The following is a 17,057-nucleotide window of genomic DNA, read 5'->3' as shown; positions in this document are numbered from 1 at the left end:
GGTTTTGCTTCCAAAGGGAGTCACAGCATCAGAGCTGGAAGGACCTGCAGAGCTCTTCAAACTGAATCCTATGGATGCCTCAAGGTTGTATGGGTGGGGGAGACAAAAGAAAGGCCACAGATAAGCCCCCACCCTGCTTCAGTCAGAGCAGCTCTGTTTTGACCTGTTTGTATATATGCAGCTACTGCGTAACATTTCGACCACAGAGCTGTGACCACAAAAACACCACATGCGTGGTCCAGTTCTCTCATTTCCACCTGCTGCTCCAAGCTGCCTCTCTGAGTCTGGAGGTGAAGACCAAGGCCCCAGGTGGGCTCCTTTCTGTCCGTGGGCTCTGAATCTACCTCTGCTTCTGGACAGATGAAGGCCCAGAACCTCTTTTCCTTCCTTGGTTTGTTTTCCCCTCTGTGAAATGGGGAGAGTGGCTCTTGCCCAGTCCGTAACTGCTGCCCAGCAGGGTTTCTGCTAGTTCGAAGATGACAATTTAGCAACAAACCAGTCTATTGTCTCCCAGAGGACCTGGCCCATTGGAGTGAAAACACATTTCCATATGCCTCTGGCATTCCAGGCTCTGAAAATAGGGTCTTTTGTTACACTTTGTGGTGTCCTATGGGCCCCTGGAATTTGCATACTCAAATGAGCCTTGCTCTTGGCATCTCCAGCAGGCCCAGCTGAGGCCCAGGCAGAGTCTCAGTAGGCTGAACTCCTTCACCTACTTTTGCACAGGCTGTTTCTTTTGTCTAGAAGACCCTTCCCTTTTCTCTTCATTTATTGAACTTCTATTCTTCCTTCAGGCTCAGCCTAGAGGCCACTTCCTCCAGGAAGCATTCTCTGATTGCTCCTGGACCAGGCTAAATGCTCTAGCTGTGCACTCTAATACTACCCAGTCCTTACACTCTGTTTTTCCATACATCGGAGAGAGAATGAGAGAGGACAGAAGTAAAAAACTGCTCAGGCTGGGGGTGAGAGGAGCTGCAAGAGGCATGGGGAACATGAGAAAGAAAATGAGGTTTTCAGCAGTGTTTCTGCGATTTGCGAACATCATTTACTTTGTTAGCTACTGTGCTGTTTTGACTCAGCCAGGACCACTTGGGTCATGGTCCCTAAGAAATTCGGTTATTTAATACCCATCTTCCCTTCTGGACTGTGAACTCTATTAGGACAGGAACATTTTCATTTTGTTCACTGCTATATCCCCCATAATTAGCACAGTAACTTATGCAAGCCACTTGACCACACTGGGGCTCAGTTTCCGCATCTGTACTTTACTTCTGCTCTATGCCTCAATTTCCTATTCTGTAAAATGGGTTGATAATTACCTACCTGTGGCCAGACTGTTATATCGGTGGAGGGGGCGTCCCTGGGATTTGTGTTCTTGGTCAGTCCCCTCCCACACTGATTCTGGGCATGGCTATGTGACTTTGTCAATGGACCATTAGCAAGCCTGTTGCAGGCAGAGGTTTAACGAGAGCCTGCTCATGAAGGCTTGGCTCCCGGTCCAGCTCCGTTTTGGAACCCAGCTGCTGCGCCGTGAAGAAGCTCAGGCTGGGTGATTGGGTGGTTAGGGGCCATGTGGAGACACCCTGGAGGCTGAGCCATGTCTTGAACATTCTAGCCTGGGCAAGTGCCAACAGGATGCATCCGCACCTCACTTTACCACAACAAGCAGAAGAACCACCCAGCTGAACCCCAGGCAACCCACAGGATCATGAGAAATAACAATTGTTGTTGTTTCAAGCTACTAGGACTTGGGTGGTTTGTTATGCCAAAATAGATAACAAAAATCCCAGCCTATAAAACTTATAGGATGATTAAATAAATGAATACATGTATAATAAAATACATGCAAAAAGCATAGTTTTATACTGAGCTCTCAATACATTTTACCCATTATTATTACTGCTGTCATCATAGTATGTGGTCAGTAAATATTTGGCAAATAAAAAAACTGAATTCCTGTTTTCCTTCCCCGTTTCCTTGTTAGGCTCTCACCTGGGCTGAGAAATCAATGAGTTTTGGCAAGGGCTGCTTGCTGCCCTCATCACTTTTCAGAAAGTCCAGCAGGCTTCCTATATGGGGGAGAAGGGAGGAACATTTACTACTTTTACTATTTAATGGCAAAAACCACAATTACTTTTGCACCAATCTAATACTTTAGTGTGTGGTGAAGATTTTTCACAGTAGTAGATTTAAATACAAATATTTGTTTGCAATTCCTAGTGTTTGAGAAAGAGAATTTGAGTTTTTGTGAAGTGACTTTTTGATTGCTAGATGAATTCTGGGACTGAGACACCCCTGAGCCTGGATGGCCGGGATCATGCCTTCACAGGACTGGCATAATTGCACAGTTAAAATGAAAAAGGCTTGAGGTTTCAAATCGCCCTAAATGGGATTGTGTGAGATGATTCTGTTTATCAAAAACTGGGCAGAGTGGTTAGGCATGAGGCTCACACCTGTAATTCCAGCACTTTAGGAGGCTGAGGCGAGAGGATCACCTGAGGCCAAGAGTTTGAGACCAGCCTGGGCAACATAGAAAGACCCCATCTCTAGAAGAAATTTACAAATATATATGTTAGGCCGGGCTCAGTGGTTCATGCCTGTAATCCCAGAGCTTTGGGAGGATCACTTGAGCCCAGGAGTTTGAGACGAGCTGGGGCAAGATGGCGAGACCCTGTCTCTAAAAAAAAATTTTAGAAGCTGGGCATGGTGGCTCACGCCTGTAATCCCAGCACTGTGGGAGGCTGAGGCAGGCAGATCACGAGGTCAGGAGATCGAGACCATCCTAACACGGGGAAACACCATCTCCACTAAAAATACAAAAAAATTGGCCAAGCATGGTGGCAGGCGCCTGTAGTCCAGCTACTTGGGAGGCTGAGGCAGGAGAATGGCGTGAACCCGGGAGGTGGAGCTTGCATTGAGCCGAGATCGCACCACTACACTCCAGCCTGGGGAACAGAGTGAGACTCCGTCTCAAAAAAAAAAAAAAAAAAAAATTTTTTTTTGGGATGAGCTGGATGTGGTAGGGCATGCCTACAGTCCCAGCTACCGGGGAGACTAAGTCGGGAGGATCCTGGAGCCTCAGAGTTTGAGGGTACAGTGAACTATGATCATGCCACTACACTCCAGCCTGGGCAGGCAGAGGGCAACCGTGTCTCTAAAAATAAATAAGTAAATAAATAAATAAAGTTAGCTGAGTGTGGTGGCATGGGCCTGTGGTCCCAGCCACTCGGGGGGCTGGGGTGGGAGGATCACTTGAGCCTGGGAGTTATGATTGCACCACTGCCTGAGTAACAGAGCAAGACCTGTCCCTAAAAAACAAACAAACAAAAAATGTCAGGGGTTGAAAATGGTTGTGAAACAGTGGCCTAAAAAATTCCCTGAGAAATCCTGAGTTGTGGCAGGGTGGGGGTAGGGGCAGAACTGCTGCTTTGTCAGCTCCCTCTCCCAGGGCATTGGCAAGTACAGGGAAGGTGGCTGATGCAGGAGAGTGGCACCCCCACCACCCCCACCACCCCCTGGCCCCTAAGGCTCACTGTGAACCATAAGCCCCTTCTCCCATCACCCAGGAGTATTCTGGCCCCATTCCCTTCTCCTGGTAGCCTCTTGTTCTCCCTTCCCCAGTGACCCCTTAACATGATTTCACCGCACTAACCAGAAGGGCTGAATTGTTGCATATTAGATTCTCAATGAGTACTTGTTGGAAGAGCTCCTGGCCAGATTGGGGCCATCTCAAGGGCAAGAACCATGTCCAAGCTACCCTTGAGCCCGCAATTGACCAGTATAGGCCACAGCCTGCACCCCCAGCCCCAGCATGCAGCACCTTTGGCCATGAACTCCGTGATGATGTAGATGGGCTCCTTGGTGACCACTGCATGAAGTTTGACTAGCTTGTCATGCTGTAGAGTTTTCATCAGGTTGGCCTCTGCCAGGAAGGCCTCCACCGACATGCTCCCTGGCTTCATTGTCTTCACTGCCACCTTGGTGTGCTTGTTGTAGGTGGCTGGAGGGGGATAGAGAGCAGGGAAGGTGATCAGAGCCCACTGGTCTCCCTTACCACCCTAGAAGGCCCAGCTGCAGACCTGCCTCCTCCAGAAAGCCTTTCCTGATCATCTCAACTCTCAGAGAGGGAAGCGAAGTCATGGGCTTAGGCCTCAGACAAATGTGGGTTGAAAGGCGGGTTCACCACTTCCCAGCTGCGCACACTAGGGCAAGTCGCTTAACCTCTCTGAGCAGGTGTGAGATGTGCTTCCTCAGCTTCCTCATCTGTAAAGTGGAAATGGTAAGCCTTGCCTTTGAAGTGCTGTTGCAAGGATTTAAAAATAGCTTTAAAATACCGCTCAGGTTATGTCACATACACACACTGCTCACTTTAATCTTAACATTTTCTTAAATAAATGCCAGACTTACTATGACTCCCAGGCCCTGCATGGCCCAGACTCGTCCTCCTCTCTAGCCTCATCAGCCACTAAACTCCCCTTCCCTTTTACGTGCCAGTCACCCTGCAGGTCACTCAGTCCCTCAAGCACCCAACTCCCCTCCCACCACAGGGATTTGGCACATGCTGTTCCCTCACCTCACCCCACCCTGCTTCATTTGGTGGTTCTTGTCAATTTTATACTTGCTTGGGTTTCCATTTTGCCTTGGCTTCCAGGAAGCTCCAATCTAGAACCGTGGGCTTCCTGTAGTAGGAGTCTAGGGCCTTATATGATATTTTTGGCTTTCCAATCTCACCATTCAGATCTGTCTTACCTTCCTTTCCATATTTTCTTTTTTGTCAAATTCTTTTTAATTTTATTATTATTTTTTAGACAGAGTCTCACTCTGTGTCCCAGGCTGGAGTGCAGTGATGTGATCTTGGTTCCCTGAAACCTCCACCTCCTGGGTTCAAACGATTCTCCTGCCTTAGCCTCCTGAGTAGCTGGGATTACAGGCTCCCATCACCACGCCTGGCTAATTTTTGTATTTTTAGTAGAGATGGGATTTCACTACATTGTCCAGGTTTGTCTCGAACTGCTGACCTCAAGTGATCCACTCACCTCGGCCTCCCAAAGTGCTGGGATTACAGGTGTGAGCCACCGTGCCCGGCCTTGCATGCAGCAGAATCTCAATAAATATAGCCAAAATACATGGATTTTAAACTTATTTTATCTGGCTGAGTTGTTTGCATCCCTGTAAATTGTCTTCGCTCCCATCTGGAACATAGTGGAGTATTAACACAGCAGGGTCCCCACACTGGGCTGGGCACTGCATCTACCCCACACCCCTGCAAAGCAGGCAATGTTGTTTTTAAGTCCTTGGGGAAAATCAGCAGTTGTAAGATGTGCTTTTCTGATTTTCCCACAAGACCCTAACAGTGCTGGGCACACAGTAAGTGCTCAGAATAACCTGTTCATCAGTTGCCTGGAAGTCTGCAAGCTGCATTTCCCCATTCTTAATTTTCATCATCTGAAAAGGTCTCTGGTTATCTCATTCCTAAACTATTAGGCAGTCCCCACTCCGTATGAGGGAGGGATTCCTCATCCGTGACACCTGCTTCCCAGAAGGAAGTTTCTGATCCCTACAGGACTGGTCTCAAAGGCAAATCAGTGTTTGCACAGCAAGACAATTTGGTTTGCTATCAGAGAACTGCTTCTTTATGGCTATTATTTAAATCTCCACTTCTGCTGCATTCCCACTTTGCCACAAGGTGTTCCTAGAAGCAAGCAACCTCCCTCTCCCCTCCACCCTCTGGCCCTGTGGGCTCTGGCCCTGGGTCCTTACCCATCCAGACTTCCCCAAACTGCCCAGCTCCAAGTTTCTTCTCCAGCTTGAGGGATTCCCGAGGGATCTCCCAGGCATCTTTCTCCCAAGGCTTCTGGGGCTTGGAAGACATGCAGGGCACCGACAGTTTCTGGCAGAGCCCATCGCTCCCCTCTGGAACAGAGTCCCTGGTCAATTGAGAGCAACAAGCACCGAACCAGCCAGCCAGAGGTTGCTCCTCGGAGGCCGCCCTGCCTGGTCCACTGGATCACCTGGTGGCCACCATCAGAGACATTCCCAAGCAAGCAGAGTGTGACGGGGTGCCACCTCTACATCCTGGTCACCCCACCCTCCTGCTTAACAGTCCTAAGCCTTCAGAAGCACCCAAAGCATCTGTCTGGGGATGGCCAGGAAGAACACAGCAGGTCTCAGGGGCTGCAGTGCATCCACGATTAGGAGTCTCCAGGACCATTGCGGTGGGGATGCCACCGCCCCCCGCCCCCGGGGTGGGACTCACTCTTGTAGTGGTCCACCAGCTCCTGCAGGGTGCTGAAGGTGCTTCGGGGGGATATGTAGAAGCCCCCGTTGTCCAGGGTCCGGATTTTGTAATGTTTCACAGTATCTCCCTGCCGAGGGTCGTAGTCTCGCACGGACAAAGAGTAGCTTCCTGAATTGACCAAAGAGAAACCCCTCAGAATGGCATCTTGGAGGCCTGCCACCTTGCATTAGCACTCTCACACCCCATAAGGCTACCGCTCGCACCTCGGCAGAAGTGCACGAGGGTCTGAGTGGGCTGTGGGAGTCAGGCATCCTGGGCTCTCAACCCCCCCGTGAGACCTTGGCCACGTGACTATGTCACCTCTCTATGCCTCATTTTCCTCATCTGTAAAATGGGAATAGTTTTCATGCCTCCCTACCTGATCCTATTGCCTGGTGGCTAAAAGAAGTAACCCCTGTAAACTACTTGGAAACTGAACACTCTGCAAATGTTGGCTATCATCATCATCATCTTCATTATTTCTGATCTATTGATCCATCTTTCTATCATCTATCCTACAAAAAACCAAGAAACCATACTGTACTTTTTATTTTTTCATAAGAACTCAGGCTATGACTTTTCTGGAAAAAATCCAGAAATCCAGTTCAGTTATTGAAATATGAACACGCTGTGGTAGGCTCAATAATGGTCTCTCAAGACGCTCATGCCCTAAACCCTGGAACCTGGGAATATGTTACCTTACATGGTAAAAGGGACTTTAGATATGTGATTAAGTTAAGGATATGGAGATGGAGGGATTATTCCAGATGATACAGGTAGCCCCAGTGTAATCACTTGGGTCCTTGTTAGAGGGAGGTAGGAAGGTCAAAGTGGAAGAGGTGAAGATGGAAACAAGAGCTTGGACAGATGTCAGGAAGGGGCCATGAGCCAAGGAATGCTGTAGTCTCTGGAAGCTAAAAAAGGCAAGAAAATGAATTCTCCCCTGAAGCCCCCAGAAGGAACCAGCCCTGCTGACATTTTGAGCCCAGTGAGGTCAGACTACTGATCCCCAGAACTGTTAGAGAATAGACAGATGTTGTTTTAAGCCAGTAAGTTTGTATTAATTTGTTACAGCAGCAATGGGAACCTAACATACATATTAGGCTAGTGCAAAAGTAATTGCAGTTTTTGCCATCGAAAGTAGTGGAAAAAACTGAAATTACTTTTGCACCACCCTATATTATCACATAGAGCAGAAACACATAAGTCTTTCAGATCATGACCACCATTTTGCCATTTGTCAGCTGAGTGCCCTTGGGCAAGTTATTAGTCCTTATGTCTCAGTTTTCTCTACCATGATAATAGCACAATGTCATAGGATTTGGGGAAGTTTAAACTTTTTTTTTTTTTTTTGCATTGGAGTCTCACTCTGTCACCTGGGCTGGAGTGCAGTGGTGCAATCTTGGCTCACTGCAACCTCTGCCTCCCAGGTTCAAGTGATTCTCCTACCTCAGCCTCCTGAGTAGCTGGCATTACAAGCATGTGCCACCATGCCCAGCTAATTTTTGTATTTTTAGTAGAGATGGGGTTTTGCCACATTGGCCAGGCTGGTCGCCAGCTCCTGAGCTCAGGTGATCCACCTGCCACAGCCTCCAAAAGTGCTGGGATTACAGGCTTGAGCCACCTCACCTGGCCAGTTTATACTGTTGAATGAATAATAGTTTACCATACATGCCAGGCAAGTTCAAAGCACTCTGTGTAAATGAACAATGAATGAATAAGAATAATATTCATTATAATGAATTATAACTATATAAATTATATTATTTATTTAATGAATGAATAACTTCCTGGGGTAGGGGTTTTATAATATCATCATCCTCATTTATAGATGAGGAAACTGAAGCCCAGAGAGGTGAAGTAACTCACCCACAGTCACACAGCTAGTAAGTGGCACAGCTGGGATTCAAATCCAGGCAGCTGGCTCCAGAGCTGCTCTTAGCCACTCTGTCCCAGTTGTGGGTGAGACTGGCTTGGTTGCCGCTGGATGGGGCGTGGCAGGATCCAGGAAGCAGCAGGGTGGGATTCAGGGGCCTCATGCTGCAACTGTTATTAAATAGGCTACACTTCCCACCATGTCCCATCTCAGAGGGCTGTGAAAGCTGGACCAGGCTCATTTTCCTGCCCCACAGATCTGTGATGGTTTCTTTGATTTCTCTGCCCTTGTCTGCAGAATGGACCAGCCCAAGCCAAAAGCTGTCCTGGGCACAGCTAGAGAGGAGAAGCGCTGGGCTGTGCACAGCTTTGTCTTTTTGTCTCCTTTTTTTTTCCCCCTGGGAGCTTGAACAGGGCTCGCTGGGTGGGAGGAGGCAAAGCCCTAGCATTTACTGAGCTGCCACACTGACTGTGGGTAGCGTTATCCTAGCCACATGAAAGCGTCGCCAGTTCAGATAGCTGAGGGTCAGGTAGAAGGCCACACGAGAAACACGCCTTTAATTAGTGTCCCCAAATCTGTTTGCTTCAGGGTACTGTGAGGTCACATTTTATACAATGTACTTGGCTTATTTGAGTCAAGCAGTTGTGAACCTAAATAGTAAAGGTGGACTTAGCGCATGAAATCTGAAATCACAAGAATCCTACTGATGTTCATTGCTTTGAGGCAATGAGCCTCAATCGATGCCAGTTTGAGCTACGCGATGTTTTCCAGGCCTGTTCTTGCCATCCATGCACCCAACCAGCATGAATCCACCCTTGCAGCACAGAAATTCCAGGAAGCTGGTCACCTGACATTAAAACTTCCAAAAGCTTCCAAGGAGCATTTTCAGCAGAGTCCCAGAGAAGGCTGGCTTGATTCTCTTCTGGTGACCTCATCCTACCTCATTTCCTTACAGAGGAAGGAAAGGAGGAAAGAGGCTTGTGGATAAGATATACTGTAATAGGTATTTTATTTTATTTTTTTAGAGATGGGGTCTTGCTGTGCTGCCCAGGCTGGAGTCCAGCGGCTCCATTATGGCTCACTGCAGCCTTGAACTCCTGGACTCGAGAGATCATCTGACCTCACCCTTGCGAGTACTGGGGAGTACAGATGTGCGCCACCACGCTTGGCTAATTTTTCAAATTTTTCATAGAGATGGGGTCTCATTATGTTGCCCAGGCTGGTCTCAAACTTTTGGGCTTAAGTAATCCTCCTGCCTTGGCCTCCCCTACTTGGTCTCTTATGGATATTAAACAAAACAAAACAAAACAAAAAACAATCCTGATACTTTGTAATCCTGACACTTTGGAAGGCTGAGGTAGGCAGATTGCTTGAGTCCGGAAGTTCGAGACCAGCCTAGGCAACATGGCAAAACCCCATCCCTACTAAAAAGAAAGACAGACAGACAGATAGAAAGACAGAAAGAAAAGATTAGCCAGTGTGGTGGCACCTACCTGAAGTCCCAGCTACTCGGGAGACTGAGATGGGAGATCATTTGAGCCCAGGAGGCAGAAGTTGCAGTGAGGTGAGATTGTGCCACTGCATCCCAGCCTGGGCAACTGAGTGAGACTCTGTCTCAAACAGAACAAAACAGGCTGGGCGCAGTGGCTCACACCTGTGATCCCAGCACTTTGGGAGGGTGAGGGGGTGGATCACAAGGTCAGAAGATCAAGACTATCCTGGCCAACATGGTGAAACCCCGTCTCTACTAAAAATACAAAAATTAACTGGCGTGGTGGCAAGTGCTTGTAATCCCAGCTACTTGGGAGGCTGAGGCAGGAGAATCGCTCAAACCCGGGAGGCGGAGGTTGCAGTGAGCCGAGATCCCGTCACTGCACTCCGGCCTGGCAACAGAGCGAGACTCTGTCTCAAAAAACAAAACAAAACAAAACCCAAAACAAATGAAAAACCAAGTTAGTGAAGATCAAGCTTCAGCTGGATGTTACTTTGTTTTCAGGGCCTAAGCCACATGGCACTAGTGCCACTGACCTAAACTGGCAGCTGTGGGGAATTAGAAGGGCCAAGCCAGGCACAGAGCCTCAACCCTCCCTGGCTCAGGTGGTCAAGAGCAGGAGAAACCTGGCAGCCACAGCACCTGGTTGGGTTTTTCAGCCTTTGCTAAGGCATTTTCCAAGGGAAAGGTGGTGGCCAGTCCCACCTGGGGCACCTCTGCAGGGAGGACAGTATAGGGAGGGCTGGTGTCACCTTTAGTGGTCTCGCTATCCCGGATCATGAAGGAGCCCAGCATGTTGCCGGGAGCCAGGAGTTGGCGCTCTGCGTCCTTCCGGCTGATGCCCTTGAAGAACCACCTGATGGAAAAGGGAGGGGACAAATGTGAACCCGGGGTCATGCAGTCCTGTCCTGCCTACACAGGGTGCCTGTGGCCATGCAAGTCCCAGGGGGATGTCAGGATACAGAGGGTCTGGCTTCCTGCAGCATCAGTTTTACTCAAGGATTTTTTTGGGGAGAGAGGGGAAAGGAGCCATTCTTTTGATATCCAAATAGACATTTTACCAAGGTGAATCCTGTTTGCTGAGACTGAAGCCTATGCAATTTGGAGCGGGGGAGCTTCCTTTAAGAAAAATAATACAGCATTCCAAGTGCAAAAAGCTGACGGGTCATTCCAGTGCCGCTTGCTGTGAGGGACAGGAAGACAGAGTGGAAACAGACAGCAGTCTTAACCAACTGTGGTCAAAGTCTTACTTTTGCAGATTTCACAAGCATACAAGATCCTTCTTGGGACCTTGGAAACCTGTGAAGGGCCTGAGTTTTGTTAGCTTTACAACCAATCCTCCTCTGCATATACAGAGTTGAATGTAAAGTTGGCATGAACTTCTAAGCTACAACGTGAGATTGGAAAGAATTTTATACTTAGGATCATATCCTGGGATCTTTTCTTCATTCTTCCTGAGTATTGGAGATATTTGGGTGGAAAAGTTCAAGCAGCAGCAGCTGAATCCATTCTCACCTTCACTAGGGTGAGGAGAGTAGGAAAAAAGCTGCAGACCTGACTGACCTCAGCCCACCTTGGCCCTGCCACAAACCTGCAGTCTGACTTTGAGCAAATTCCCTTCCTCTTTGGGCCTTTGGTTCCTCTGTTATCAACTGGGGAGAAAGTTAAAATCTATCTTGCTGTCTACCCAACAGCTCTATGGAGTTGTCACCTGTATCATTCCTTTTTTTTGAGACCGAATCTTGCTCTATCACCCAGGCTGGAGTGCGGTGGCATGATCTCGGCTCACTGCAACCTCTGCTTCTTGGGTTCAAGCGATTCTTTTGCCTCAGCCTCCCAAGTAGCTGGGATTACAGTCATGCACCACTACACCCAGCTACTTTTTGTAATTTTAGTAGAGACGGGGTTTCACCATGTTGGCCAGGCTGGTCTCGAACTCCTGACCTCAGGTGATCCACCCACCTCGGCCTCCCAAAGTGATGGGATTACACGTGTGAGCCACTGCTCCCGGCCCCATTTTATGGATGATGAAATTGAGGAACAGAGAGGGCAAGTAATTTGCCTAGAGTCACATAGCTGGGAAGTTGCAGAGGCAGGATTTGAAGCTAGGCAGTCTAACTCCAGAACCCGAGATCTTAATCACCATGCTATGTTGCCCATCTACCTTCTTTGCTTTCATGTTGTAAAGTGACTTGTGCCATGGTAAAATATTCAACAATGTAAAAGTAAGAACTGTCTCCCTGACAATTCTGCTCCTAGGAAGTTATCCCATGTATCTTGCACAAGGGAGAAATGACATATACACCAGGAGATTCGCTGCAGTACATGCCTGGAAACAACTTAAGAGACCACTGTATGGGGCAGAGGTTAAATGGACGGTAGGACATCTACGGGACAGACCCCCTGTGGTATAAAAAGGAAGGAGGTGTCCGGGAGCAGTGACTCACGCCTATAATCCCAGCACTTTGGTAGGACGAGGCAGGCGGGTCCCCTGAGATCTGGAGTTCGAGACCAGCCTGACCAACATGGAGAAACCCTGTCTCTATTAAAAATTAGCCAGGCATGGTGGTGCATGCCTGTAATCCCAGCTACTTGGGAGGCTGAGGCAGGAGAATCACTTGAACCCGGTAGACGGAGGTTGCAGTGAGCCGAGATCGCACCATTGCACTCCAGCCTGGGCGACACAGTGAAACTCCTTCTAAAAAAAAAAAGGAACGAGGTGCTGCATGGAAGATCTGAACGAGAGGTATGGAACAGTGTGTGTGCTATCTACCACTTGTGTGAGACAAGTGGGAAGAGATGTCTGTTCTTATATAAGGAAGAAGCATCTGGGAGGACTCACGAGAAACTGGTTGCTTCTGGGGAAGGGTTGGGGACAGGGTGGGAAGAAGACTTTTCACTCTGTCTTCTGCATGCTTCCCCACATTTGCATTTTGAAATATTTGAAAGTATTGCCTATTTCAAGGGGGAATGAGAGAAACTAAGATTCCATCCCGCCCTGATTCCCAAGGTCCCAGTTGTGCTCCCCAGAGGCAACCTCTGTTAGCAGTTTCTTGATTCAGACACAAGGACCCCTGAGTGCCCTGGAGACAGATACGCATATTCATTTTTAATTTTTATTATTATTTTTTGAGATAGAGTCTCGCTGTGTCATCCAGGCTGGAGTGCATTGGTGTGATCGCGGCTCACTGCATCCTCTGCCTCCCAGATCAAGCGAATCTCGTGCCTCAGCCTCCGAGTAGCTGGGATTACAGGCACCCGCCATCACACCTGGCTAATTTTTGTACTTTTAGTAGAGGCAGGGTTTCACCATGTTGGCCAGGCTGTTCTCGAACTCCTGACCTCAAGTGATCTGCCTGCCTCGGCCTCCCAAAGTGCTGGGATTACAGGTGTGAGCCTCCGCGCCTGGCCAGATATGTGTATTTAGATCAGTGGTTCCCAAGCTGGGTCCCGGGAGCAGCAGCAGCAGCAGCTACCTCACCCAAGAACCTGTTAGAAATGCACATTCGGAATCTGACAGTGGGGCCCCGGAAAGCACTTGTTAGCCAGCAATCCGGGCGATGCTGATGCTGCTCGTGTCTGAGAACCCCCCACCTAGGTTATTTTGCCTTTGTTTGCAAATGATAACCCCCCATTCATGTTGTCTACACTCTGCATTTTCCACTTAGCAATTATGTTGCCTTTGAGAAATAATACCAGCCATGCCTCCTCCAAGGTTGCTGCAAGGACCACATGAGGTGACCCAGGCATTCTGTAAGTGTTCAGACCTGGAGTGGAGAAACAGAAGGGGATGACCCAGGGCAAAGCCTGGAAGAAGGAGAGAGAAGCAGCTCAGAGCCCCCAATTCCATGATCACTAAGAAGGGATGGCATTATTATTATTATTTTTTCTTTTGACAGAATATCGCTCTTGTCCCCCAGGCTGGAGTGCAGTGGTGTGATATTTCGGCTCACTGCAACCTCTGCCTCCCGGGTTCAAGTGCTTCTCCTGCCTCAGCCTCCTGAGTAGCTGAGACTACAGGTGTGCACCACCACACCCAGCTACTTTTTTTGTATTTTTAGTAGAGATGGGGTTACACCATGTTGGTCAGGCTGGTCTCAAACTCCTGACCTCAGGTGATCTGTGTGCCTTGGCCTCCCGAAGTGCTGGGATTACAGGTGTGAGCCACCATGCCCAACCAGAAGGGGGTGGCTTTAGAGTGGGAAAAGCCCAGACGTTTTCATTTTTAACAGGCAAGCATCCCAAACCCATAGTACCATCCAGCTAGAAAGAGGAGGCAGAAGAGACAAAATAATGGGAACTGTCATTTGTCAACTTTTGATTGGCTGGTTTTTAATGGGATGTACTGCCACCCCTCAGTGTAGTCATCTTTTTAATCATCAACCTCATCCACCATACAGAGAACATCTACAGCGGGGAGCCCCATCTGAGTCATCTTGTATCCCTGGAATAGGGAATCAACAGGTATCTGTTGGATGATGGATGGATGGATGGATGAATGGATGGATGGATGGATGGGTGGATGGGTGGATGATTGAAGTATATTTTTAGAGTCAAACTAGACACGAGAAGAACCCACAGCCAAGAATGATGGGTTACGGGGAGCTCCTTGAGGGTAGGGAGATATCTTATTTGTTTCCACAGCCCTTAGCCTGGCACAGGGCTTGAAGAGTCATGGGCATGTGTTTTTCGAATGAATCAAATGAGGGATGCTCCAGGTGCAGTGGTTCAGGCCTATGATCCCAGCACTTTGGGAGGCTGAGGCGAGAGGATCACTTGAGCCAGGGAGTTTGAGACCAGCCTGGGCAACATAGGGAGACTAAAAAATTAGCTGGGCATGGTGATGCACACTTGTAGTCCCAGCTACTGGGGAGGCTGAGGTGGGAGGATCACCTGAGCCTGGGGAGGCTGAGGTTGCCGTGAGCTGTGATGGTGCTACTGCATTCCAGCCTGGGCAACAGAGTGAGACCCTGTCTCAAAACAAAACAAAACAACAAATGAGGGATGACTGGCCAGGTGTGAGCTGTCTCACCTCTCCAGAGACCCTTCTTGGCAAGACCATATGCTTCATTCAACAATATTTATTGAGCACTGACTGCATGCCAGCCTGTGCCGAGGATGCAGCAGCAGACAAAGTCCCCGCTCTCACCAGCTCTCTTCCTTGCAGGGCAGGCAGAGAATGCACGTGTAACCAACCAAAGAAACAAGGTCATTTTGCTAGTAAAACATGTTGAGAAGGGAATAAAACAGGTTTCCACAAGACAGAGTCACAGTGGGGACCCACTTTAGCCTCTCTTTCCTGACTGGAAGGATGAAACCTGAAGGAGGAGAAGGAGCCAGTCAAACCCAGAGTCCTGGGAAGACTATGTGCCAGGCAGTGGTACAGTGTGTGCAGAGGTCCTGAGTTGCAAACAAGGCTGACTTTGCTTGACTCTTTCTGGAAGGTAAGAAATAGGATACTTACTCCTCTGTCTCCAGAGAGTCAACGCGGGCGACATAATTGCTTGGGATGTAGCCCTCCTTCCGGGTGGCCAGGGATCGAGCCTTCCACCACTCCCCAGATCTGAGGGACAGGAGGGAGTAAAGGTGTTAGGGGCAGAAGGATCATTCTCCAGTCTCCTCAAGCTCCCCAGCATTGACCTAGAAAATCCCCTGCCTCCAGAAAGCCAGTAGGGTAAGGGACAGGGCTGTGACTATGTCAGCCCCCCAGCATGTGCCCATGATTAGGGTAGGGATCCTTACGACAGTTCCTGTTGTGCATCTGAGGGTCTGGAATCACCCTGTCCACAGCCCAGAGCCCTGGGTCTCTGGCTCCACTCCTCTTCCCTGGACTTGTAACTTTGGTCTTATTAGCTATACCCATGGCAGGGTCCTGCGCCCATGGAGACTCAGAATGGTTCAGCTGGGGCTGATAATAGGGGAGAGTGGGCTTGGGGGTCCAACCAGGCATGACCTCTCCCATTCTCGGGATTCAGCACATCCTGGACACTATACCCACGATGGTGAAGGCTGTAGGAGATCGGAGGTGGAAAACTCAGAGATCCAAGGATTTCCGAATGTAAGGTCACCTTGATGGGGCCTGGTCCAGAGGTAAAAACCGTTGGCTTAATCACAGGAGCCCTAGGAAGGCTTCCCTGAGAAAGCTTCACCTGTTCATCCCAGGCTGGACGTGCACTCTTAGTAAGTGCACAATCCCCTTCATCCAGGTTGAGAGCAAACCCTTCCTCCACTGTTGTGATTAGCTTCTCTTTAGACATTTGTACCCAGGATAAGATAGCCCATCTATCAGGTTCTTTATGGAAGCACAAAAGAGCACATAGTTGAGTAGAGGAGGCAGGTTTGTCTTAGGGGGAGTGGGATGGGGACTCACTCCTCTAGGACGACCATCTGGTCCCCCTTCTGGAAGCTGAGGTCTTCGTGGTGAATGGCCTCATAATCATACAGGGCAACCACGATGATGTCCTCAGAGCCTGTTGGAAAGGGAGACACACGGAGGGTGAGGTTTCGTCTAAGTGCATCTACAGCCCTGAGTGACCCTCGCCTGGCACCTGGCACAGCTCCGCACCCATCAATATATGGCTCCTAGTATAAGTAGGCATCTCACCATGCTGGGTGTGATTCTCAAGTTTAAAGCTAAATATGTTTTGTTCATGTTACTAAACAGCGTTCTAGAAACACAATAGCCTGTGCAAAGTACTTCAGAGGAAATTTAGGGGATTCTCAACGAGGGTTTGACTGTTTGGGATTTTTGCCTCAAGCTGAGTGAGCCTAGTGGAATCCTCTGCAGGACACGTGACTCCACTGCATCTGCTTGGAGATACTTACCCTCCCCAATTCCTGGTGTGTTCCTGTTGTTGCTATTAGGCCCCTGTGGGGAAGAAATGGGAGAAGGGTATGAATCTGACCAATGTGTGGGGACCCACGGAAGGTCTGTGTTGAGGATACCCAAGAGCATCTTACCCTAGCCCTGTATGTCATGGGAGGAGGCCCACATAGGGCAGGGTACATGCCTGGCACCACACAGCACATTAGGGGCAGAGCCAGCAAACAAAATGATCCAGGTTTTTTGTTTTTTGTTTTTGTTGTTGTTTGAGATGGAGTCTCACTCTGTCACCCAGGCTGGAGTGCAGTGGAGTGATCTCAGCTCACTGAAACCTCTACCTCCCGGGTTCAAGTGATTCTCCTGCCTCAGCCTCCCGAGTAGCTGGAATTACAGGCGCACGCCACCATGCCCAGCTAATTTTTTGTATTTTTAGTAGAGACGGGGTTTCACCATGTTGGCCAGGCTGGTCTCGAACTCCTGACCTCAGGTGATCTGCCCGCCTCGGCCTCCCAAAGTGCTGGGAGAGCCACCATGCCCAGCTAGGATCCAGGTTTCTTGAATTATGGCCTTGGCCTTCCGTCTTGGACAC

The 17,057-nt window shown here is 49.0% G+C and overlaps 1 protein-coding gene across 5 annotated transcripts in view; it reads right to left on the bottom strand.

The window, feature by feature from the left end:
• Nucleotides 1–17,057, bottom strand: part of HCK (HCK proto-oncogene, Src family tyrosine kinase) — a 48,920-nt gene that overhangs the window by 11,490 nt on the left and 20,373 nt on the right. For 3 of the 5 annotated variants that reach the window (XM_003904891.4, XM_021921159.2, XM_031656651.1), the window contains 8 exons: nt 16,471–16,513; nt 16,016–16,115; nt 15,110–15,208; nt 10,398–10,501; nt 6,257–6,406; nt 5,761–5,913; nt 3,821–4,000; nt 1,993–2,069 (listed from right to left, as the gene is read on the bottom strand). In XM_003904891.4, coding sequence (XP_003904940.1) covers nt 1,993–2,069; nt 3,821–4,000; nt 5,761–5,913; nt 6,257–6,406; nt 10,398–10,501; nt 15,110–15,208; nt 16,016–16,115; nt 16,471–16,513 — 906 coding nt within the window. The remainder of the gene's footprint in view (nt 1–1,992; nt 2,070–3,820; nt 4,001–5,760; nt 5,914–6,256; nt 6,407–10,397; nt 10,502–15,109; nt 15,209–16,015; nt 16,116–16,470; nt 16,514–17,057) is intronic. The other 2 variants (XM_031656649.1, XM_021921160.2) reach the window with 2 other exon arrangements.

The sequence above is a fragment of the Papio anubis genome, chromosome 16 (genome assembly GCF_008728515.1).
Source record: "Papio anubis isolate 15944 chromosome 16, Panubis1.0, whole genome shotgun sequence".
Classification (NCBI taxonomy): Eukaryota; Metazoa; Chordata; class Mammalia; order Primates; family Cercopithecidae; genus Papio; species Papio anubis.
Note: the sequence above shows the minus strand (reverse complement) of the source record. Positions and strands in the feature narration are given on the sequence as shown.